General features: G+C 38.7%; 1 protein-coding gene across 1 annotated transcript in view; it reads right to left on the minus strand.

Moving 5' to 3' along the window:
* Positions 1 to 4,034: 4,034 nt before the first annotated feature.
* ZC3H12B (zinc finger CCCH-type containing 12B) overlaps positions 4,035 to 26,227 on the minus strand; it is a 52,759-nt gene continuing 30,566 nt past the window's right edge. Inside the window, exons 2-5 of the mRNA XM_055563421.1 lie at positions 9,663 to 9,802; positions 7,489 to 7,723; positions 6,743 to 6,849; positions 4,035 to 5,455 (exon numbers count right to left, since the gene is read on the minus strand). Of these exons, the coding sequence (XP_055419396.1) occupies positions 4,035 to 5,455; positions 6,743 to 6,849; positions 7,489 to 7,723; positions 9,663 to 9,802 (1,903 nt within the window). The remainder of the gene's footprint in view (positions 5,456 to 6,742; positions 6,850 to 7,488; positions 7,724 to 9,662; positions 9,803 to 26,227) is intronic.

Raw genomic sequence — 26,227 nt, forward strand, 5'->3', positions numbered from 1 at the left:
TTGATTTCCATTGAGAAATAAGTGTAGTGCCATTTTAGTTGCAGGTTATGCACACCTCAGTGTCAAGCCTGAGGAGAAACCAACTAGGGGAAGGTAGAGAAGGGTTGGAAGGACACCTGAGCAGGGCTCTTTGGACAACTTGACATTACTTTCCCTGTGCAGTTCCAGACCCGGTTCCCAGAGTTAAACGAAGTGTATTGAAATTGTTGGTGCTCAAAAAGGATGTTTATACAAAGTCCCATACTTAAAGCATACATAAAACAGTAACTGAGTGCCTCTCAAAATGAGCTCTTCCATATAAGAAGAAAACCCAGTGCCAAGAGTTAATGGATGTGTTTGAATTACTGTATAAAGATAATTTATTCTAAAATAGAAAAAATGGATTTAGAAGTATTCTCCTGGAAACTAGGAGAGAGTGTTTATATATATATATATATATATCCACATTTCATTACTTAGAAGAAAAGTTTTGTATACCATTTCCATAAGGCATGTGTCATCCCCCCTTCCATTTCTTGCACCTTAAGAGAGCATGCAATGGCTGTATGTTACCTTTGAAAAGGCTCCTTTTCCTTTGAGCCATCTTACAGAAATGGTGCCCTGGATTGACTATGCCACTCCAGAGTCACACTTCTTCAGGTTGAAACAAAAATAACAATAAAACAACAAAATCACAAAAAGAAAAATAAATCACAAAATCTACAAAATCTAAGGCCTGAACAAGCACAGACTTGGTATGAGTTCAGAAACTCAGTGAAAGAATTAAAATTACAAAGCACCTCTTGCAAAATATACTTCTTGAAAACCACACAAAACACTGTGCAGTAACTCCTACTTAGTATGTGGAGGTAAGTATCCTGAAGAACACACACTTAGCCCCAGGATGGAAGCTTGATCTCATCATCAAGGAAGCCAAAGGGGTTTCAATGTTTCTTTGTATTTGCTGTTTTATAATTGCAGACAAAATGGAACAGTCAAGTGTGCAGACCTCAATATAAACAAGCTCAATTTATTCATTCTTAGTTGTATAGCTCCATTTATAGGTTTTTACAGAAGAACAACTAACACTAACAATTTTGTACACAAAATCTCTTTTTCAAGGACATAATAAACTTAATAGGCTAAAGAGAAACTTATGCCATATAGTGCTTGAAACTGCACAATATCTGTTGCACATAGTAATCAAGAGGCCTTGAAAAATTGTCTATGTCTATAAACTACTGCCCTTTGTAAATAAAAGCTCCCTCATGATCCTGGGCTACTCCCTTGTGACACACAGTGCCACAAACATCATAATGAAGAGTCAGTACCAAACCTAGTTTAAGATGAGTTTTGTACATTTGTTTCTATACAGTCAGGAGAAAAAGAGATACAATTTGTATCAACAGAAGGTCATTTCTGGTTATTTGAGGCATTGCTCCTAGCTGCTTTGATTCATACACATTTTATGAGAAGAATGACAATTGGTTTTAGGAAATAAATACATATGCTGCCTTAAAAAATATTTCCTGTATTGGGAGGAGCTTACAATTTTTTTTTGAGTGCTGAACATAAACATGTTCCAGATGAACTGTATCTGAGAAGATTAATCTTGTGCTTCTCTGTACAGTGTGCAGCTAGTGGATACTGTGGTACCATTGATGGTTTTTGTAGGAAGGTGAACTAACTGGCACGAAGGCAGTAGAGTCATCTAAGATTGTCACATACCCTGACTTAGACATGGGACACATTTAGAAGGTCCAAGAAGTTGATGGTATGAAATGGTGTTTGTGTGAAACAGCAAGCACTTCACTCTCTATGGACCTGCTGCTGCTGCTAAGTCACTTTAGTCGTGTTCAACTCTGTGCAACCCCATAGACGGCAGCCCACCAGGCTCCCCCGTCCCTGGGATTCTCTAGGCAAGAACACTGGAGTGGGTTGCCATTTCCTTCTCCAATGCATGAAAGTGAAAAGTGAAACTGAAGTCATTCAGTCGTGTCTGACTCTTAGTGAACCCAAGGACTGCAGCCTTCTAGGCTCCTCCATCCATGGGATTTTCCAGGCAAGAGTACTGGAGTGGGTTGCCATTGCCTTCTCCACTCTATGGACCTACCTGGCAGAAAATACTTTTACTCCTCAGAACGCTGGGAGATAGAAAGATCAAAGGGTAGGAGATGAATGTGAACTGTGGTAAACTGAAGAGAAACACCGAGAGGAAGTTTGATCAACCAGGACAGAGACAGAAAGCCAGAAAGCAGCATGCAAGCCGTTATCAAACCACCAGAAATAACCCTGACTACAGGCTCACATTCGGAGTGTTTCACAGTAAGAAACATTTATAGGCAGTGTCACACCTTCTCATGAAGAAACAAAAGGCCAAGACCAGGCCTTCTCAACTTTCATGAAAAAAACTACCATAGAAATTAGCAAGTTCCAGCTCAAGAAATAGTGAGCTGGTCATGGTTCAAAATGTTGCAATATACAATGGATTCAAAAAGGGGTTTATTTAGTGCCGCTGTTTAAAAAAACAAAAACAATAAACGCCTCTTCTAGAGGCATTTAGCTACAAAGGTTCCCACCCTGAGCAAGATACAAGTTGCCCATATAGCGCTGTCAACCCAAAGTCCTGCCGTCCTTAGTAATCCATTTAAGAATTACCTAAGGTCAAGTGCACCCTCTGCATGCATTTGAAGTATGTAACTGAGCCAGCTATTAGCAAAGATGTAGTATCCCCTTTTGGAAGCTTTTTCCACCTAGAAAATCCCCTGATTTTGTTTCCTAAAGAAGTTCTGCTCCACCAATGATTGACCTGATTGCCCAAAGGTTAGATGGCAGGAGAAAGTGGATTACATGATGGTGCACTGTCCTTCAATACATTTCATCCCGTGATGTTGAATACTGCATAGGTCGGAAGTCCAAAGAGCATCCATTGGACCCCCCTTGAATGCAGCTTTTTGTGTTTGTCATTTAATCTCTCCTGGGATTAAGGGAAGCAAATTCTGGTAGTAAATCCCTTGGTCCTGGTCCAACTCTTCTGTGCTTGTCTAGCACATGCAACTACTATGCTTGGAACTTGAGAGTATCAACTTGGAACTATCCATTACCTCTTCTGCAGAAGAAGGCTTCAATCTGATCCCTAATTTACTAAGGTGAAGAGACTTAAAAGTGAAGAACTCTCAATATATGTTGACAAGTAAAAAGTGCAAAGGAAATAGAGCCAGTTTGCTCTGGTGCCTAAGAAAGCAATATTCAAATATCGGGATATAGTTTCACTTTCAAAACTAGTTGAAACTATGAAATATGATGTAAAATCATCAAGTCAGATTTGTGATCTATACAGCTGTAGACTAAAGACTGTGCAAAGTCTGTTTTTTTTTATCACCACTATACAAAAGGTTATATAGAGATACACATACACACACATCTCAAACTAAATACATAGTCATACATGCAATATAATTGCTAACAATAGGTTTGAAATATAGCTCTAGAAACTTCAATGTGACCCTATATCTCAGTTAATAAAGGTATTGAATGGTCAGATATCCATGCAATAAAGTATGTCTTTACTTTTAAATAGATTTAAATATTCTTATTAAAAATCCTAAATGGATTGATCCTGATACTCTTGCTCTCTAAATTAGATATGTCATTGATACTTCATAATATAGAATGTGTGACTAAGAAAACAGTTGGTAATGGAGTCCCTTGGGGCCTCTTGCATTTAGGCCTTTCCCCTGGGTTTTGTCCTCCATTACCTGCATGGTGCAATGCAAAAGGGTATAGGACTTGGAGTCAGAGGACTTGGGTGTGAGTCTTGACTTGGTCACTTGCTAGCAGTGTGACTTCAGCAAGTTACTTTTAAACTCACTGAGCTTCAGTTTCCTTGTCTAGAAAACAAGACATTAGTAAGACTTTCCTCACAGGGTTGTTATGCACTTCAATGACAGTCTGTAACTTGTAAAGTGTAACACAAAATTATTAGTTACTATTGTCATAGTATTAGTGCATTATTGGTATTCATATTTATATAAAGAAATAAGTCTTATGTCATGTCAATGTGCAGCCCTAAGCTTAGAAACAATCAAGGCTGCTAGTTGCTGGGCATCTGCTGTGTGGGGATTCTTCTCCATCACTGCAAGAACAATGTTTGAAGGGAAAATATTGCAGAGGTTCTTGTAGGTCTGATACTGGTGCTCTGGGATCATTTGCTCCCTGGAATCATTGCACATTCCAACCCAAGGATTCATCCAAAGCTGCTCCATCTTTTCAGGCACACTCCGTACCATGACTGGCTCATAGCATGGTTGCATGAGGCTGTTACTCAAGGGATAGGAGTGGTAGCCATAGGAGTCAGTTGCACAGGGCAGTGGGTCCCAGCTGGCATGCTGTTCCCGACACAGAGGAGGACGTCTTTGCCTCATGGGATTGTTCTCATATAGGCGAGAATCAGAAATGCTGTCCATCCGAGTCATCACCAGGGCACGTCCTGGCTGGGGGGTTGCCCCAGGATGGATATTGGGAGGCATGGGATAGTCTCCAGGACAGCTGGAGCGTGCTCCATTTGTTGGGTGCTGGGCATGCAGAACTAAGTGGGAGACTGATTGCTTGTGGGGGGCTTGCTTAGAGTCTTCTGGGCCATAGCTCTGCACTCGCGTTAAGGCTTCATGGTAACCATGAGGAAAAGGCTGAAGATGGTTCTGAGATGCTGAGCGATGCAGCTTCAAACTGCCTTCAGGATGAGTATCAGCTACAGCCAAGTACAGGTTGTTGTAAGAGGAATAGTTGTCATTCCTGGTATGGCTCATACGATTGTCAGGACAGAGGTTGGGATTCCGGGCATACAACCCCCGGTCTGCTTCAGCCATGTAGTACTCTCGATTATGCATGCTGTTGATGTTCAGTTTGGAGAAGTCGCCTAACACTGAATAGTAGCTGTGGTCCCCTAAGGGCTCAAACTTTGGGTATTGCTCAGCATAGCTAATAGGGGTCCCATGGCTATTGGTAACCAGGATGGGTGGGTACTGCATGCTGGTCATGTGCTCCAATGAGGACTTCTGGTGGGAGAAATGAGAGGATCCTGGCACTGGGCTGCTGGCTGAACGGGTGTTGAGGGCACCCACTGCATGGCTTTTGGGGGGTGGGATTGTGGGGACACTTAAAGCAGTCACAAGTGAGGGGACAGAGCTGGCCTCAGGCTTACGGGCAATGGACAGCCATTCCTCAGGCTCCACAGCCACGGACCGGATGCTGGGATCCGATTGACGCTTGGGGGTCACGCGTTTGACTTCTGAGGTTATGTCACCTTTGGCACTAGACAGCCCTGTGCCACACTTGGCCAGGGTGCCTTCACTCATGGTTTTTACTGTGGACAGTTTGGCACTGATGCGGAGCTCATCAGCCACCGAACGCTGCGGCTGGTTGGCCCGCTCCGGATGGTAGTATTTGCACTTGTGGCCGTAGGTGCATTTTTTGCCTGAAAAATAATGCCCTGGGGTAAGACTCTCTCTCACAGTGGTGCAACTCTCTGTGCCAGAGGCTGTTTTAACAATCTGGTCACTCAGGTTAGAGTTTTACTTTTGGGGTTTAAGATATAAAATTAACTGTTCTTAAAGACGGGAGACAGACAACACCATGGTGGCATCACACACTGTGAGTGGAGAGGAAAGAAGTGGAAACCTAGGGAGGAAACTCCAGTGGGAAAGGTAAGAGTTGTCATTGAACAGTCTTCATTTTCCTGAAATTCACAACTTTGTCTAGGCATAACGTGCATGCTGAGGCAGTGTAGAGCGGTAGCAGGCAGGGTGGTTCAGTGCAAAGAGCATTGGCCTGGAGGCTGGTCAGATCTGAGCTTTAATTCCAGCTATGTCACTTACTAGCCATGTGACCTTGGTAAGTGATTTTTAATTTCTGTGCCTCATTTACTATTCTGTAAACAAGGTTCATAATAATGTCTTTATTATAAGGTCATTGTGAGGATTAAATGAAGATAGTAAACATGAAATATTCTATGATATGAATAAATGATAGTTGAGAACAAACACCTAGATGTCTTATAAATAAATGATTATTCAAAAACAGTGAACATTCAAATTTGCCTCAGACCAGGCAGCATATGTCTTACTGTTAGGCTCATAAACTTTGTGTCACAGGGACTTGCATAAGATCATGAAAGCACTCTAGAAAACTATATTTATTTATTTACTTTATTTTATTTTAAATTAATTTATTTATTTTAATTGCAGGCTAATTACTTTACAATATTGTAGTGGTTTTTGCCATACATTGACATGAATCAGCCATGGGTGTAGAAAACTATATTTAAAATAGGAAATGAAGATAAAGTTTGGAAGCAAACTGGAAAATGCAGATTGGAAGAAAAGGGTAATATTGACAGAGGGTGCAGTCACCTGCCTGAAAGACACATCCTTCTTGGGGCCAAATGCAGTTTGTCATTGGCCTTTCTTCTTCCACAGATCAAGTAAGTTTCTGCACTTCCCTGCCCCCAACAACACTACTCAGGACAGAGACAGTTAGAACACATGAATCATTTTAACTAGTGACAATTATTCTTTCCTTCAATTCTAGTTACCTGTTTCTCAGGAAATTTCTAGGATGGTTCTTAAAATGTCTAATTGAAAATATATGAAGACACAGACTTTAACTCACAGAGAGTGGACAAGCCAGGATTTTCCCTTTGAAAGGGAAAGCTTGAAGAGAAAAGTATTCACAGGCTTCTTCAGTTTTGCATATAGGTACTCACCATAAGGACATGGTTGCTTCTTGTGTTCAGGAACAACGGGTCTCTTTCTTAAGAAGTTTTCAAGGCTTGGCCCATGACGTCCTAAAGGATCATCTGGAGGCATAAATCTGAAAGCAAGCAAGCAAGAGGTAAACTATCCCTTATCAGGAGTTCAGGCCTTCATTACATGTTGCTTATACTATTGTCATAGCCTTCTAATAGCCCTTTCTGCCTCAAGTTTATCTTTTGCTAAGTCTGCAGTTCTTCCCTCTGTTTCCACTTGAACACAAGAAAGGAATGATTTTTCCCATACATCATTCTTCTGTGGATTATAAGTTCCAACCACACTGACATGTCTGCTGGTTCCCCCAACGTGCAACCCATTTTCACATCTTTATAGCTTTATTCATGATGTTCTCTTTACCTATAATGCCCAGAAGCCCTCTTTCCTCGGTCTGTAAACTTCATCTCAAATCTTATTTCCTCTGTGAGACTTTTTCATATCATTTCACATAGACAAAGCAATTTAAAAAAAGTTCTAACCATAGAGTTTATCCCAACAAATTGTGGGAATCTCTTCTCTAAGTACACTTTGAGCTTCTTAAAGGTGAGTTTTGTTATTTATTCAGCCTTTTATTCCCATGGTGACCAGCATAATGCACAATATACAGTAAGTGTTCAGTAAATGTTTATTGAAATGAAATTAAATCTGTCCTTAGTGGTAATTTGGATTTAGGCTATTCAGAACCTATAGGAAAGAAACGTACTTGTCATTCACAAAAGAATACATCAGCAAGCGCTCCTCTATAAACTTCTTCCATTCTGGCTTTTCAACTTGAAGGTCTCGGTAGTTATCATTGGATACAATGATGCCATCAGAATCAAAAGCCAGTTTGACTATGAACCGGTCATCATAGCAAACAACTCTCCTGCCCTGGACCCTTCGGGATGGTGTGAAGACAAGAATCTTTTCCTTCTCCAATTTACGTAGGATATCTTGATCTGTTGAAATATGGATTATATGCCACAGAATAGAAATCATCTTTGGAAATTAACAGCCTTATTCCCATATTAAAAAATATAAAAGTTGATACTAGCTTAATATATTATTTGCTCTTAGAGAGAATGCGGCCACTATTCCTGGCTATGGCACCATTTTGGACTGTGATTTTAGCCAAGTTGCTTTCCCCTTTCCACTCCAGTTTTCTTTCTGATAAAACAAAGGAGATAGATTAAATGACATCTAAATTTTTTAAAACTAGCATGAACAGTAAGAAATAATAGTGATATCCTAACATTTTTGAGGCTTATTTTGCCCTTTGGCTGCAGCACCAGGTTTTGGTTGATGAAGAAACTAGGGAAGTATGATGAGGATGTGTCTGCCAGGAGGAGAATAATATATCTTTCTTAGGGACTAACATTTTTGCCTTCTGCCTGAAGGAAAGCCACGACTAAGGAAAAATATTAAGTGGTAGCATATGAGTACTGACCCCCTTTCCTTTTAGCCTCTTTATTAATGAAGAAAGAAGTTTGAGTAGGGCCAGGATCCACTCTCAGAGAAGGCAGTGGCAACCCACTCCAGTACTCTTGCCTGGAAAGTCCCATGGACGGAGAAGCCTGGTGGGCGGCAGTCCATGGGGTCGTTGAGAGTCGGACACGACTGAGCGACTTCAGTTTCACTTTTCACTTTCATGCATTGGAGAAGGAAATGGCAACCCACTCCAGTGTTCTTGCCTGGAGAATCCCAGGGACGGGGAAGCCTGGTGGGCTGCCGTCTATGGGGTCGCACAGAGTCGGACACGACTGAAGTGACTTAGCAGCAGCTTAGCAGCAGGATCCACTGTCAGACTGAGGCTTGAAGCCTGTTCAGCAGTTGGCAGACAACCCCATGACACTGAACCTTCTCATTTTGTATATAAGGCAAGACCTGATACTCAGAGAATTGGGGTATTGATGCTCTCAAATGCTGTTAAGAGCTAGCTTTGGTGGCTCAGAGGTTAAAGCGTCTGCCTGGAATGTGGGAGAGCTGGGTTCGATCCCTGGGTCAGGAAGATCCACTGGAGAAGGAAATGGCAACCCACTCCAGTACTCTTGCCTGGAGAATCCCATGGAGGGAGGAGCCTGGTAGGCTACAGTCCATGGGGTCGCAAAAAGTCGGACACAACTGAACGACTTCACATTCACTTTCACTTTCATAAATGAATGTAGTGATCCTCCTGCCAATAGGGCCACATCATAACTTTTGTGGACTTTAGGCACTTTTGCCTTCATGGGTCTTTTCTTCCACAAAGAAATGTTAGGTTTATACTTTACAACTATGTTGGTATAAACACAAATAATCCAGTTAGGTACATTATTATATATTTATTGGTATATTCAATTTTCCCCTCTGATGTTAAAAAGCTAATAAAATTAAACCACTTACATGGGATCCTAAAAGTATATATTATGAACCCTAGGCACTCGGCCTATTGTGCTTCATGGATAAATTAGCTTTGAATGCCGTGGTACTTTTCTCTTTTTCTATTCTAACCCCTAATTTGCAAATCCCACAGAAACTTATCTGCTACAGGATGAGATCCATTGTCTATGGTGGTTTCTTTAGTATTTTGGAAAATTCAGTCATATTCGTAACCAAATTCGTCCCCTTTTTTGTCTGAAGCTTATGGTCAAATAGAAACAAACACTCTTTTTTTCAACTGTGTGCTTTATTTTTTGCTTGAAATTGAAGTCTCTATTTAACTGCTCTGTGCCACAGCACAACAGATTATTTGGATCAGGAAAAATCTGCTTTAAAATACACTTAATAAAAAAAAACATTTTAAGTGTACTTAATAGATTTAGAAAAGTACTTATCTAATTTAGGAGCATTGGGTTCTCCCCAAACTATCTTGCCAGCTTTGCTTCTGGATGAGAAGAAATGTCTTAATTGAATTAGTACCTGTAATTGGTGCATCAGGGCGGGATTGCTCCTTTCTCCATGCAGGCACAAATACAGTAATATCTTTATGGCCTTTATCTAGGAACCAATCCACAGCAAGTTGTATTCCTCTGCAGGAAAACTCTTCTTTATTCCCATGGCTTCAGGAAGATAGGGAATGAGAGTAGAGAGGATTGATAACAAGTAACAAAGAAATACTACAAATAGGCTTTTTCTTAGTGTTAAGACATTAACAACAGATATATTACTTTTTGAGGATGCCAAAAATGTATTTTTTAAGAGAATAAATAAAATTATTTTAAAAATTCCATTATTACAAATATTGCCATTATCATTACACATTCATTCAAGGCCACAGATAGTTAATAACAACTCTCAAATTATAGCAGCCCTAGTGGTTATTTCCTATCATTATTTCAATTTTCTCTCATCTCTTTCTGTTTCTATTACCATCTCCTTTTTCTAAGATTCTGATATTTATCATCTGAAAAAAGAAGTGTCACCAGAGGTTTGGATAAAGTTTATAGAGAATTAGTTGGAAATGAATTTTAAGTACATCTAGTAAGCTTAAAAAATAACACTGATAGCAAAAAAGATACACTGAAATGCTGACTGAAAATAGTTATCACAATTAATTAAATACGATTTGCCAATAAAAATTACAGTCTTGAAAATTTTAAGATGTGGAAAATTCTCACAATATAATGCTAAAAGAGAAAAGAAAGGATTTGGACTACATATAATGTAATCCAAATTTTATAGAAGAAAGCCTATGTACAGTATCTTCTTTTTTTTTTTTTTTTTTGGCAAAGTAATGTCTCTGCTTTTTATTTTTTTAATATAAATTTATTTATTTTAATTGGAGGTTACTTTACAATATTGTATTGACCCAGTATCTTCTTCATTTGGGTTCATGATGCACATTTTCATTTAATGATTGTTCAGACATTAAATGGAAAACTCCAGACATAAGCAATTCATAAGTTTTAAATCATGCACCATTCTGAGTAGAGTTATGAAATCTGGTGCCATCCCATTCCATCCTGCCTGAGGTGAATCATCTCTTTGTCCAGCATACCCCACCCATAAGTCACTTAGTAGTCTATCTTGTTATCAGGTTGACTGTTTCAGTATCACAGGGCTTGAGTTCAAGTAACTAATTTTATTTAATAATGGTTCCAAAGCACAGAAATAGTGGTGCTGGCAATTTGGATATGCTGAAAAGATGGTAAAGTGAAAAGGTGAAAGTTCTTAATTAAAGAAAGAAAAAAAGCTCGTATGCTGAGGTTGCTAAGAGCTACTGTAAGAATGAATCTTCTCTTCACGAAATTGTGAAGAAAGAAAAAGATGCTGTAAAGAACAATATTGCATAGGAACCTGGAATGTTAGGTCCATGAATCAAGGTAAATTGGAAGTAGTCAAACAGGAGAAGGCAAGAGTGAACATTTTAGGAATCAGTGAACTAAAATAGATTGGAATTGGTGAATTTAATTCAGATGGCCACTATATCTACTACTGTGGGCAAGAATCCTTTAGAAGGAATGGAGTAACCCTCATACACAACAAGAGTCCAAAATACAGTACTTGGATACAATCTCAAAAATGACAGAATGATCTTGGTTCATTTTGAAGGCAAGCCATTCAACATCACAGAAATTCGAGTCTATGTCCCAACCACTAATGCCAAGAAAAATGAAGTTGAAAGGTTATATGAAGACCTACAAAATCTTCTAGAACTAACACCAAAAAAGATGTCTGTTTCATCAGAGGGGACTTGAATGCAAAAGTAGGAAGTCAAGAGATACCTGAGTAACAGGCAAGTTTGGCCTTGGAGTACAAAATGAAGCAGGGCAAAGGTGAACAGAATTTTGCCAAGAGATCACACTGGTTATAGCAACAGCCTCTTCCAACAACACAAGAGATGACTCTACATGTGGACACCAAATGGTCAATGCTGAAATCAGATTGATTATATTATCTGAAGCCAGAGATGGAGAAGCTCTATAGAATCATCAAAACCAGGAGCTGATAGTGGCTTAGATCATGAATCCTTTATTATAAAATTCAGACTTAAATTGAAGAAAAGAGAGAAAACCAGTAGGCCATTCAGGTATCACCTAAATCAAATCCCTTACAATTATACAGTGAAAGTGACAAATATGTTTAAGGGATTAGATCTGATAGAATGCCAGAAGAACTATGGACAGAGTTGTACAACATTGTACAGGAGGCAGTGACCAAAACCATCCCCAAGAAAAAGAAATGTGGAAAGGCAAAATGGTTGTCTGAGGAGGCCTTACAAATAACTGAGAAAAGACAAGAAACGAAAGGCAAAAGAGAAAAGGAAAGATATATTCATCTGAATGCAGAATTACAAAGAATAGAGAGAAGAGATAAGAAAGTCTTTCTAAGTGGTCCATGCAAATAAATAGAGGAAAACAACAAAATGGAAAAGACTGGAGATCTCCTCAAGAAAATTAGAAATACCAAGGGAACATTTCTTGAGAAAATGGGCACAATAAAACACAGCAACAGTATGTATCTAACAGAAGCAGAAGATATTAAGAAGAAGTGGCAAGAATACACATAAGAACTATATAAAAAAGGTCTTAATGACCTGGATGACCATGATGGCATGCTCAGTCACCTAGAGCCATACATCCTGGAGTGTGAAGTCAAGTAGGCCTTAGGAAGCATTACTATGAACAAATTAGTGGAAGTGATGGAATTCCAACTGAGTTATTTCAAATCCTAAAAGATGATGCTATTAAAGTGCTGCACTCAATATGTCAGCAAAAGTGGAGAACTCAGCAGTGGCCACAGGACTGTAAAAGGTCAGCTTTCATTCCAATCTCAAAGAAGGACAATGCCTAAGAATGTTCAAACTATTGTGCAATTGCACTCATTTCACATGCTAGCAAGATAATACTCAAAACCCTTCAAGCTAGGCTTCAACAGTACATGTACTGAGAACTTCCAGATAAACAAGCTGCAATTAGAAAAGGCAGAGGAACCAGAGATCAAATTGCAAATATCTGTTGGATCATTTTACAAGCATGAGAATTAGACTGGTTCAAAATTGGGAAAGGAGTACATCAAGGCTATATATTTTCACACTCCTTATTTAACTTACATGCAGAGTACATCATGAAAATTGCCTGGCTTGATAAAGTTCAAGCTGGAATCAAGATTTCCAGGAGAAATATCAGTAACCTCAGATATGCAGATGATACCACCCTAATGGCAGAAAGTGCAGAGGAACTAAAGAGCCTCTTGTTGAAGGTGAAAGAAGAGAGTGAAAAAGTTGGCTTAAAACTCAATATTCAAGAAACTAAGATCATAGTATCCAGTCCCATCACTAGCATGGCAAATTGATGGGGGAAAATGGCAACAGTGACAGACGATTTTCTTGGTCTCCAAAATTACTGTGGGTAAGGACTGCAGCCATAAAATTAAAAGATGCTTGCTCCTTGGAAGAAAAGCAATGACAAATCTAGACAGTGTATTGAAAAGCAGAGACATCTCTTTGCCAAAAAAGCCCCTATGGTGAAAGCTATGGTTTTTCCATTGATCATGTATGAGATAGAGAGTTGGACCATAAAGAAGCTTGAGCACCAAAGAATTGATGCTTTCAAACTGTGGTGCTGGAGAAGACTCTTGAGAGTCCCTTGGGCAGCACTGAGATTAAACCAGTCAATTCTAAAGGAAATCAACCTTGAATATTCACTGGAAGGACTGATGCTGAAGCTGAAGCTCGAATACTTTGACCACATGATGCTAAGAGTTGACTCATTGGACAAAACCCTGACGCTGGGAAAGATTCAAGGCAGGAGGAGAAGGAGACAACAGAAGATTAGATAGTTAGATGGCATCATCAATTCAATGAACATGAGTTTGATCAAACTCCAGGAGATAGTGAAGGGTAGGGAAGCCTGAAGTGCTGCAGTCCATTGGGTCATAAAGAGTTGGAAACGACTGAGGGACTGAGCAACAAAAATGACAACAACAAAAACAACAAGAAATTGCTTGAAGCTATAATCAGAACTAAAAAAGGCTGCTAGCACTGACTCTGCCTCTCCCTCTGCTCTTCCCATATATCCTCTTCTATTTGAACTGCCTGGATCAGACAGTTTTTCTCTTCCAACTCTTCTCCCTCCTGCTGCTTTCCTTTTCCCTGAAAAGGAAGATCAAAAAATCAGAAATGATTATGGCTCCCTTAAGGAGAAATCTATTACAGGGAGAAGTGAATTGTTCTTGTTGCTTTCCTATACATCCAGGATGCAAACAGAACTTAGAGCCTTGGCTAAGAAATTTCCCAGTCCAACTCAGAATGCATGCGATTTGCTGAAAATTTTGAATTAACCATCTGGACTTACAAGCCCAGGTTTTCAGATCCATATCAACTAATACAGCTGTTAGTTTCTGAAAGCAAAGCAAGGGAATGTATAGAGAAAGCAGGATGGAAATTACCCTCAATGGAATTTTGGTTACATAGTCCAGAGGCTTGTACTGAATGAATTAACTTAGAAATTACTCAAACCTATCCCAGAGCTTTCTCCAAAAATCATAAAGTGGACAAAGGTTCAACAATGCTAGTGAAGATCGAATGAATCAATCCAGACTATTATGGGAGATTGGGAAAGAAACTTTTAAGCAATATTTGGAATTGACACCTGAATCATTCTCTAACTACCAAAATGATCCTTTGCTTAACTGTGCCTTTCAAGAGGAGAAGGCAATGGCACCCCACTCCAGTACTCTTGCCTGGAAAATCCCATGGTGGAGGAGCCTGGTAGGCTCCAGTCCATGGGGTCGCTAAGAGTCGGATACGACTGAGCAACTTCACTTTCACTTTCATCCATTGGAGAAGGAAATGGCAACCCACTCCAGTGTTCTTGCCTAGAGAATCCCAGGGACGAGGGAGCCTGGTGGGCTGCAGTCTATGGGGTTGCACAGAGTTGGACACGACTGAAGTGACTTAGCAGCAGCAGCCTTTCAAGAAGGCTTAAGTGAGAATTTGTCTACTCTAGTCAAAAAGACAGTCCAGGTTGGTCTGAGTTACACACAAAACACCCTTGTTATATTGGCTAACCAACTTTTCAAAACCATTAAAAGGAAAGAAAAGGAGATATCTATGAAAATTATGAACCTTCATTTGCACCAAGTTAAGTGCATAATGCCAGTTTAAGGTTAACCAGCCCCCAACCAGTTTAATTGCCAAACAGTAGAGAAAGTTTCAAGAAAAAGAAATATCTTTAGAATTCTTGCCCAGAGGGAATAACTCCTACTAAGAGAAATTGATTTTCCCTCCCTATGCCTCTAGACCAGAGCTCTCTGGACAAGTTATCTAGACCATCTCTACTTCCTAAAACTGAGTGGGGGAAAAGGGAATGAAACCTTTTAAAATTCTCTTATTCCAATTTGTATTTACAATTAGTGAGTTTTATATTATGATATCTGATTCATGACTACGTTTAAAAAATGAAGCTAGATCTCACATTGTGTCTGTCTGGATATGTGTATGTCTCAGCATGTGTCTTTGTCTTTGGCTAATATTGCTGAGGTTAATTTGTGAATGAGCTCTAATCTAATTGGCCTAAAGAAAAGTGAAGTGAAGTGAAGTCGCTCAGTCGTGTCCGACTCTTTGCAACCCCATGGACTGTAGCCTATCAGGCTCCTCCATCCATGGGATTTTTCAGGCAAGAGTGCTAGAGTGGATTGCCATTTCCTTCTCCAGGGGATCTTCCCGACCCAGGGATTGAACCCAGGTCTCCCGCATTGCAGGCAGACACTTTACCGTCTGAGCCACCAGGGAAGCCCTTACCTCCAGTGAATTTTCTTTTTTAAAGAAAAGTAAGTGCTTACAAATCAAACAGTTCTAAATACAAGAGAAATTAACCTAAATGTATCTCAGGTTCTCATGAACTGGGAAATATTCAGTATTAAATACTTGGTATTAATATTTGTTTGTTCATCTAATTAATGTAGACATGTCTGAGTCATTAATATTAAACATAGCATTTTCATTGTGTCTAGGTTTAAAATAAGTTATATCTGTTACAAGTTTGTAAGCAAGGAAATAAACTTGAGTGAGGAAACTTTTAAGGAAAGAAAATATAAATGAGATAGGAGCTTTTAAATAAATTCCATTAAGAATAAAATATACTTTAGGAATATCTGTCTAAAATAGTCTTTCCAGATTTGGGTAACTTTAATTTCTAGGTTTGTGCTAAACTAAGTGATGGAGGTTTATTGAATAGCTAGGTCATTTCCAAATAAAAGAAGATTCCAAAATATTAATTACTGAACACTAACTTCTTCTTACAGAGAAACTAAAGAGATTTTGTACTATTAATGAATAATGTTTGGTGTCATCTTGAGATATTCTCTATAAGAAAGTAAAAGTTTTTAGAAATTATCATTGGTATTTACATTCACTAATCTACTGAATGCTAATACAAAGGACAGTTCATGGTTGCTTAAGAAAAGTAGGATATGTGTTTTCAGTAAAGAAGGCGTGAGGAATGAAATTGCATTTTGTTAAGGGAAAAGGCATCAGAGGGCAGACACACAAAGCATAATCACAGAAAACTAGTCAATCTAATCACACAGATCACAGCCTCGTCTAACTCAATGAAACTAAGCCATGGCATGTGGGGCCACCCAAGACGGGTGGGTCATGGTGGAGAGGTCTGAAAGAATGTGGTCCACTGGAGAAGGGAATGGCAAACCACTTCAGTATTCTTGCCTTGAGAACCCCATGAACAGTATGAAAAGGCAAAACGATAGGATACTGAAAGAGGAACTCCCCAGGTCGGTAGGTGCCCAATATGCTACTGGAGATCAGTGGAGAAGTAACTCCAGAAAGAATGAAGGGATGGAGCCAAAGCAAAAACAATACCCAGTTGTGGATGTGACTGGTGATAAAAGCAAGGTCCGATGCTGTAAAGAGCAATATTGCATAGGAACCTGGAATGTTAGGTCCATGAATCAAGGCAAATTGGAAGTAGTCAAACAGGAGATGGCAAGAGTGAATGTTGACATTCTAGGAATCAGTGAACTAAAATGGACTGGAATGGGTGAATTTAACTCAGATGACCATTATATCTACTACTGAGTGCAGGAATCCCTTAGAAGAAATGGAGTAGCCATCATGGTCAACAAAAGAGTCTGAAATGCAGTACTTGGATGCAGTCTCAAAAACGACAGAATGATCTCTGTTCGTTTCCAAGGCAAACCATTTAATATCACAGTAATCCAAGTCTATGCCCCAACCAGTAATGCTGAAGAAGCTGAAGGTGAATGGTTCTATGAAGACCTACAAGACCTTTTAGAACTAACACCCCAAAAAGATGTCCTTTTCATTATAGGGGACTGGAATGCAAAAGTAGGAAGTCAAGAAACACCTGGGGTAACAGGCAAATTTGGCCTTGGAATATGGAATGAAGCAGGGTAAAGGCAAATAGAGTTTTGCCAAAAGAACGCGCTTGTCATAGCAAACACCCTCTTCCAACAACACAAGAGAAAACTCTACACATGGACATCACCAGATGGTCAACACCGAAATCAGACTGATTATATTCTTTGCAGCCAAAGATGGAGAACCTCTATACAGTCAGCAAAAACAAGACCGGGAGCTGACTGTGGCACAGATCATGAACTCCTTATTGCCAAATTCAGACTTAAATTGAAGAAAGGAGGGAAAAACACTAGACCATTCAGGAATGACCTAAATCAAATTCCTTATGATTATACAGCAGAAGTGAGAAATAGATTTAAGGGAATAGATCTGATGGATAGAGTGCCTGAAGAACTATGGACGGAGGCTCGTGACACTGTACAGGAGACAGGGATCAAGACCATCCCCAAGAAAAAGAAATGCAAAAAAGCAAAATGACTGTCTGAGGAGGCCTTACAAATAGCTGTGAAGAGAAGAGAAGCCAAAAGCAAAGGAGAAAAGGAAAGGTATAAGCATCTGAATGCAGAGTTCCAAAGACTAGCAAGGAGAGATAAGAAAGTCTTCCTCAGTGATCAATGCAAAAAAATAGAGGAAAACAACATAATGGCAAAGACTAGAGATCTCTTCAAGAAAATTAGAGATACCAAGGGAACATTTCATGCAAAGATGGGCTCGATAAAGGACAGAAATAGTATGGACCTAACAGAAGCAGAAGATATTAAGAAGAGGTGGCAAGAATACACAGAAGAACTGTATAAAAAAGATCTTCACGACCCAGATAATCACGATGGTGTGATCACTGACCTAGAGCCAGACATCCTGGAATGTGAAGTCAAGTGGGCCTTAGAAAGCATCACTATGAACAAAGCTAGTGGAGGTAATGGAATTCCAGTTGAGCTATTTCAAATCCTAGAAGATAATGTTGTGAAAGTGCTGCATTCAATATGCCAGCAAATTTGGAAAACTCTGCATTCAATATGCCAGCAAATTTGGAAAACTCAGCAGTGGCCACAGTATTGGAAAAGGTCAGTTTTCATTCCAATCCCAAAGAAAAGCAATGCCAAAGACTGCCCAAACTACTGCACAATTGTCCTCATCTCACACACTAGTAAAGTAATGCTCAGAATTATCCAAGCCAGGCTTGCAATACGTGAACTGTGAACTTTGAGATGTCCAAGGTGGTTTTAGAAAAGGCAGAGGAACCAGAGATCAAACTGCCAACATCCACTGGATCATCGAAAAAGCAAGAGAGTTCCAGAAAAACATCTATTTCTGCTTTATTGACTATGCCAAAGCCTTTGACTGTGTGGATCACAATAAACTGTGGAAAATTCTTCAAGAGATGGGAATACCAGACCACCTGACCTGCCTCTTGAGAAACCTGTATGCAGGTCAGGAAGCAGCAGTTAGACCTGGACATGGAACAACAGACTGGCTCCAAATAGGAAAAGGAGTATATCAAGGCTGTATATTTTCACCCTGCTTATTGAACTTATATGCAGAGTACATCATGAGAAACGCTGGGCTGGAAGAAGCACAAGCTGGAATCAAGATTGCCAGGAGAAATATCAATAACTTCAGATATGCAGATGACACCACCCTTATAGCAGAAAGTGAAGAGGAACTAAAAAGCCTCTTGAAGAAAGTGAAAGAGGAGAGTGAAAAAGTTGGCTTAAAGCTCAACATTCAGAAAACTAAGATCATGCCATCCATTCCCATCACTTCATGGGAAATAGATGGGGAAACAGTGGAAACAGTGTCAGACTTCTTTTTTTTGGGCTCCAAAATCACTGTAGATTGTGATTTCAGCCATGAAATTAAAAGACACTTACTTACTCCTTGGAAGGAAAGTTATTACCAACCGAGATAGCATATTCAAAAGCAGAGACATTACTTTGCCAACAAAGGTCCATCTAGTCAAGGCTATGATTTTTATAGTGGTCATGTATGGATGTGAGAGTTGAACTGTGAAGAAAGCTGAGCGCCAAAAAAATGATGCTTTTGAACTGTGGTGTTGGAGAAGGCTCTTGAGAGTCCTTTGGCCTGCAAGGAGATCCAATCAGTCCATTCTAAAGCAAATCAGTCCTGGGTGTTCTTTGGAAGGACTGATGCTAAAGGTGAAACTCCAATTCTTTGGCTACCTCATGCGAAGAGTTGACTCATTGGAAAAGACCCTGACGCTGGGAGGGATTGGGGGCAGGAAGAGAAGGGGATGACAGAGGATGAGATGGCTGGATGGCATCACCGACTCAATGCACATGCGTTTGGGTGAACTCCGGGAGTTGGTGATGGACTGGGAGGCCTGGCGTGCTGCAATTCATGGGGTCGCAAAGAGTCGGACACGACTGAGCGACAGAACTGAACTGAAGGGAAAAGGAAGTAGGTCTGACTTACAGGTGATATTTCTGAATGGGAAATAAAATTATGAATACAGAAAGTGTAACAAGGTTTGTGGATAGTGGATCATTAGAAAAGAGTTTTGTGCATTGTCAAGACTTACTCAGTTTAAAATCAATTTAATTAAGTAAATGAATTTAAAAGTAAGTTTCTGTAAAACTTGAATTTGGCTTTTATGTTGTTTAAGAGGACAAGATTTCTTCAGATATTGAACTGCATTTGATAAAAGATTTTTAACTTTCTTTACCTCATAAATGATCTGTTCTGTATTTGCCTTTCAAATCTTTTATTGTTACTTTGGCTAAGTGAATAACTATTGTTTCATAGTGACCTATGATCCTATTTGAGTATTTTGAACCCTTTTGATATTTATTGAGAAAGCTTCCTAAATAAAATTCTAATGAAGCAATTTTGACCTCTAGCTAACTTTGGGATGCTTCAAGGGTCCCTGAAACATCCCAAGGAGAGATATTCAGCTAATTGCTGCTGCTGCTGCTAAGTCGCTTCCATCGTGTCCAACTCTGTGCAACCCCATAGATGGCAGCCCACCAGGCTCTCCCTTCCCTGGGATTCTCCAGGCAAGAACACTGGAGTGGGTTGCCGTTTCCTTCTCCAATGCATGAAAGTGAAAAGTGAAAGTGAAGTCGCTCAGTCGTGTTCAACTCCTCACGGCCCCATGGACTACAGCCTACCAGGCTCCTCCTTAGGTCCATTGGATATTTTGGATTACATGGGACAGATTGTCAGATGAGTAATAAATCTCCTCAGGTTATGTTGTGTGGTAAATATTACTAATATAGATATCCTAGAAATTATATTTAGTTCCTAAAATTCTGATATGTCCTGGGAAAATTTTATCAGCCATAATTCTAGATACTATCTTAAAGTGTTGTTGCAGCAGTGACCAATTTTCTTTGTTAATGCATTGTAATAAGATTTTAAACATTTCTTCTTAAGTCTTTTGTCATTATTGACAGTTATGGTTTTATTTTGCTGCTTTTGCAAAAATGTTTCCTCTTCAAGATTTACAAAAAAGACTTTTGGATTTCTGACTTTCAGACAATAATTCTGGACTGGGAAAGAAGGTAAAAGATTCTATTGGCAAGCCTGCTTGCTTCTTAAAAGATTAAAAAAAGGACTCAATTAATGGATGAATATGCTTATAACTTTTATGGTTTCTAGCTGAAAAATTACTGATTTGAACCCGTCTTTTCCAAGTGTAAGGAATCCCTTCCCCTCTAGTTATGATTTAGAGTAATTTAGTGAAATTATACTTTTGTAAGCAAAATTAAAACATTCACCTTTTCTATTAGATCCCTCCAGAGATTGGAAACTCTTAGGTTTCCAGTAGCTTTATCAGATAAGCCAGGAAGGCTGTCTCAATAACAGGTACAGAAATCTCAAAGAATTTTGGAGAAATTGAGAAGGGAGAAATTCACCTAAATCTGTTAGGCAAAATCTGTGATGTGCCTTTGGTGTGAGTTTCCTAACCCTGAGATGTTTTTTAAAAGTTCAGTTTGAGACTCTATAAAAGTTTCAGCAAAACAAAAAAGTCTATGATCAATTATGTTTATATAAGTCATCAAGCTAAATTATTGAAACCAGACTTATTTTTAAAACAAACTAGTTTAGTTTGGTTATATTTGGTAAAAATGAGGATAATTTTAGGGAGAAAAAAATGTTTCAATGAATGTTAAATGCGTTTGTTAATGGAGGGCTGTATACTAACACTCACTTCCTGGATAGTTCTTTGCTGTTATGCTACATAAATGTAAAATTTAATTGAATTGTTAAAGGACACTCTAAGTTTTTTTTTTTTTTTTTTCTGAAGCTTAGCTCAGTAATCTTTGGATGAAGATCAGATGCCCCATGATCTGAAACAAGGAAATTGTGTATTATATACTAGAAAAGACATAATGTAAAGGGCTGTCTCCAACCTGGATGGAAGGACATTCTTATCAAGTACTCTAACTAGCTCAAGCTCAGGGAAATTGAAAGGAAATTGACTCTTGGATTAATTTCCAATTTCAAAGGCCCCTACACTGAGAGGACTGCTGATTTCAAACTCACTTTACAATGACACTCAAATAGAGGAGGAGCTACACTCACACCAGGACAAGAAGATGACATCAGAAATAGACAGCGTGCCAAAGATGCTGGACCTGAGTCGTATGATCATTTATAACATTTTCTTGACTTCTTGGACTTTTGCATATAAATCAAATGTTTTCTATCATGGACACAATCTTATGCTAATTTTAAAATATCAGTCCAATTGTTGGGTTTGTTGCCAATTATCTATGTCTAATACTTCTAAATTATCCTAATGTATTTCTCCACTCCGAGGCTCTAATTGGATGACCCTTAGGAAGTTTATTTTAGAAGAAGGAGAATTCATTCCTGTTCTGCCTACTCATGATACTGCTAGATGGACCTGGCCAATTAATAATACCTGCTCTGACCCTGGTCATAGATTTAAATTTTCTTTTAAGGTCACTCAAGCTCAATCAGAATGATAAGCTAAGTGTCAACCAAAAACGGTAACCTCTCATCTATTAAAAAGAAAGCTCCCCCATTATGGGATTAATCTATATGGTTAACACCAGGCTATAGTCATTTAAGTTTAAAAGTTCCTTTATGTTGGGAACAACTAAATCATACTAAGGATGATCAAACTAGTAACATTAAGAAGCTAGGCTGGATGCCTTATTAACAATGCCTACGTATTATTACCCTTAGAGACAATGATTAACATGGAACTGACTGGATCAGACCAGAGATTCACTGGGTTGTACCTAATGGAACTCAGTGGATTTGTAGTACTAATTTATGGCCTTGGCTTCCACCTAGATGGATAAGAAGGTGTATCCTGGGATTCCCATGTACTCAAGGTCACATATGTAACAAATTAGAGGTGATCCCAGCCAATCTACAATTGGTGTGAGCCAATGGGTCAAGAGATCTCTATTCCACTTTTATGACTATTGGCAGCTATTTTTGTGTTTTCAAAAAGATTGGAGGATATAATTAGCCATATCAAAGTCTTGACAACTTTCACTCAACAAACTAAATGATAGTAACCAGGCTATTAACCTATTGAATTCTGAGGTCTCTATGATGGAAAAAGCAGTGCTATAAAACTGCATGACATCCTTATAGCATCTCAGGGAGGTTCCTGTGCCATAATTCAAGCTGAATGCTGTGTTTTCATACCTAATGATTCCTCTAATATAACACATTTGAGAAACCATATGAAAAATCAGATTTCTGCCTTAGGTGACCCATTCCCTAGTCTTGACAAATTTCAAAAATTGGTTTTTAGTGGAAAGCTCTTGCCTGAAATATTTACTTATAACTCCATTAATGTTACAGTTTGTATTTTGTCTGTTTTACAGGATTGTTTTTCCTTGCAACTACCAACTATGGAACTGAGCCTCCAACAAAAATGATGACTAGGTGGCTTGCAGCAGTTGATCAAATATATAGTTCTGTATGTTATCAATGATTGTAGAGTGTAACTCTATATATCAGAAGATGCAATAAGAGGGAACATTTTCCTGGACCATAACTAGAAGACAGGTGTCCAGAGATCTTCGACAATTAAGACCTAATCCAGTAATACCACATTGAGTGGCCTATTAGCAAAATCTTCTCCAGAACTAGGAATGAGCCTTCTTAGCACTGTGGGATGAAATGGTCATGAAATGCCTCCAAAAGTATGTTTGAATTTATCACCATGAGCAGAGCCTGTCAACTACAAATTAGCACTTGCCAAGGGCATTTTCAATCTGCCTCTACAGAAATTGAATCCTGTGCTGCTGCAGCTACTGACCTTTGACACCCTGAAGGGAGTTTAGGGTGGAGAATGAGGCACTTTGTGGTCCAGGGAGACTTGTGGAACAAGTCTTTAGATAGTTAAATATTTTCAGGAATTGATTTCATGATCCCAATCCTTGCATCTCTTCATATCTAGAAAAGCACTAAATCCCTTCATGGTTACATCAGCTCCTCATAATTAGCAGAAAAATTTTTGTAAAATCAGTGCTTGATTGCACTGAACTTCACCAAAATCATATATATTGACCACCAAAATCATATATATTGAACTTCCCCCACTACTTCTTTGAAGCAACTTCTCAGAGCTATCTGAGGTGACGTCTCCCTGGCAGAAGTCCTCATTTTGCCCCAAATGAAACTTAACTTGTGACTCTCACATTGTGCATCATTTTCTTTTTTTAGTTGACAGGAAAATATATTTAACTGCCAAACAACTATGAGGTAGCCTTAGAAACAGCTACCACTGATTTCTTCTAAAAAATTGAGCGAGTAAATTGGGGAAGCTCAAGGCTCCTAAAGGGTTATTATTGGATGAATCCCATATAAAACAGACATGTAGGGAAGATACTCAGCTGTGATTTTTTCCCACTGCTATAGTGCTGATAAGTATAACATGAACTCAGGAAAATCATCAGAATTGCCATTACAGGGGAGATTTGGAGGAAGGGAATGGGATTTCATTTCACTTGACTCTGCAGTGTTACAAGTAGTCTAAGACCAGAAATAAATGCAAGAATAACCATAGCTGTTGGATACCCAATAGCTATTATATTTTATCCTATCAAATTCCTTGTTTAAAAGATCCTTTCGTTATTATAAAAGTAATACATACTTATAAAATGTAGAAAATACATAAAATATAAAGGAAATAAAGAAAGAACCCTTGCAAAATCCAAACATTTTTCTACCACTGAGAAACAAACACTGTTAATATTTTAATGCATCTATATTATAATACTAATTTTTAAAATTTTATTTATATTTTAATTAAAAGATAGTTGATTTACAGAATTTTGTTGTTTTCTGTCAAACCTCAAATGAATCAGCCATAGGTATACATATGTTCTCTCCCTTTTGAACCTCCCTCCCATCTACCTCCCAATCCCACCCCTCTAGGTTGATACAGAACCCCTGTTTGAGTTTCCTGAGACATACAGCAAATTCCCCCTGGCTATCTATTTTACATATGGTAATATAAGTTTCCACGTTACTCTCTATATACATTTCACCCTCTCCTCCCCTCTCCCTGTGTCCATAAGTCTGTTCTCCATGTCTGTTTCTCTACTGCTGCCCTGCAAATAAATTCTTCAGTACCCTCTTTCTAGATTCTGTATATGTGTGTTTGTATACAATATTTATCTTTCTCTTTCTGACTTACTTCACTCTATATAATAGGATCTAGGTTAATTCACCTCATTACAACTGACTCAAATGTGTTCCTTTTTATGGCTGAGTAATATTTCATTGTGTATATGTACCATGACTTCTTTATCTATTCATCTGTTGATGGACATCTAGGTTGCTTCCATGTACTAGCTATTGTAAATAGTGCTGCAGTGAACATTGGGGTACATGTGTCTTTTTCAGTTTTGGCTTCCTCAGGGTATTTGCCGAGGGGTGGGACAGCTGGGTAATATAGTGGTTTGATTCCTAGTTTTTCAAGGAATCTCCATACCATCTTCCATAATGGCTCTATCAATTTACATTCCCACCAACAGTGCAAGAGGGTTCTCTTTCTACACATCCTCTCCAGCATTTATTGCTTGTAGATTTTTTGATGATGGACATTCTGACCAGTGTGAGATTATATCTCATTGTAGTTTTGACTTATATTTTTCTGATAATGAGTGATGTTGACATATTTTCATGTGTTTGTTAGCCATCTGAATGTCTTCTTTGGAGAAACGTCTGCTTAGGTCTTTCCCTCACGTTTTTACTGGGTTGTTTGTTTTTCTGGTATTGAGCTCTATGAGCTGCATGTATATTTTGGAAATTAATCCTTTGTCAATTGTTTCACTTGCTATTATTTTCTCCCATTCTGAGGGTTGTCTTTTCACCTTGATTATAGTTTACTTTGCTGTGCAAAAACTTTTAAGTTTAATTAGATCCCACTTGTTTACTTTTTTTTTAAAGTTCCATTACTCTAGAAGGTGGGCCATAGAGTACCTTGCTTTGATTTATGCCATTGAGTGCTCTGCCAATGTTTTCCTCCAATAGTTTTATAGTTTCTGGACTTACATTTAGGTCTTTAATCAATTTTGAGTTTATCTTTGTGTATGGTGTCAGGAGGTGTTCTAATTTCATTCTTTTACATGTAGCTGTCCAGTTTTCCCAGCATAATTTATTGAAGAGGCTGTCTTTGCCCCATTGTATATTCTTGCCTCCTTTGTCAAAAATAAGGTGCCTATACGTGCATGGACTTATTTCTGGGCTTTCTAACTTGTTCCATTTGTCTATATTTCTGTTTTTGTGCTAGTACCATACTGTCTTGATGACTGTAGCTTTGTAGTATAATCTGAAGTCAGGAAGGTTGATTCCTCCAGCTCCATTCTTCTTTCTCAAGACTGTTTTGGCTATTCAGGGTCTTTTGAGTTTCCATATGAATTGTGAATTTTTTTGTTCTAGTTCTATGAAAAATGGCATTGGTAATTTGATAGGGATTATGTTGAATTTCTAGATTGTATTTGGTACTATAGTCATTTTCACAACATTGATTCTTCCTACCCAGGAACGTGGAATATCTTTCCATCTGTTTATGTCACTTTGGTTTCTTTCATTAGTGTCATAATTTTCTGTATACAGTTCTTTTGTCTACTTGCTGCTAAGTCACTTCAGTCATGTCCTACTCTGTGCAACCCCATAGACGGCAGCC

Source organism: Bubalus kerabau, chromosome X (assembly GCF_029407905.1).
Source record: "Bubalus kerabau isolate K-KA32 ecotype Philippines breed swamp buffalo chromosome X, PCC_UOA_SB_1v2, whole genome shotgun sequence".
Taxonomy (NCBI): Eukaryota; Metazoa; Chordata; class Mammalia; order Artiodactyla; family Bovidae; genus Bubalus; species Bubalus kerabau.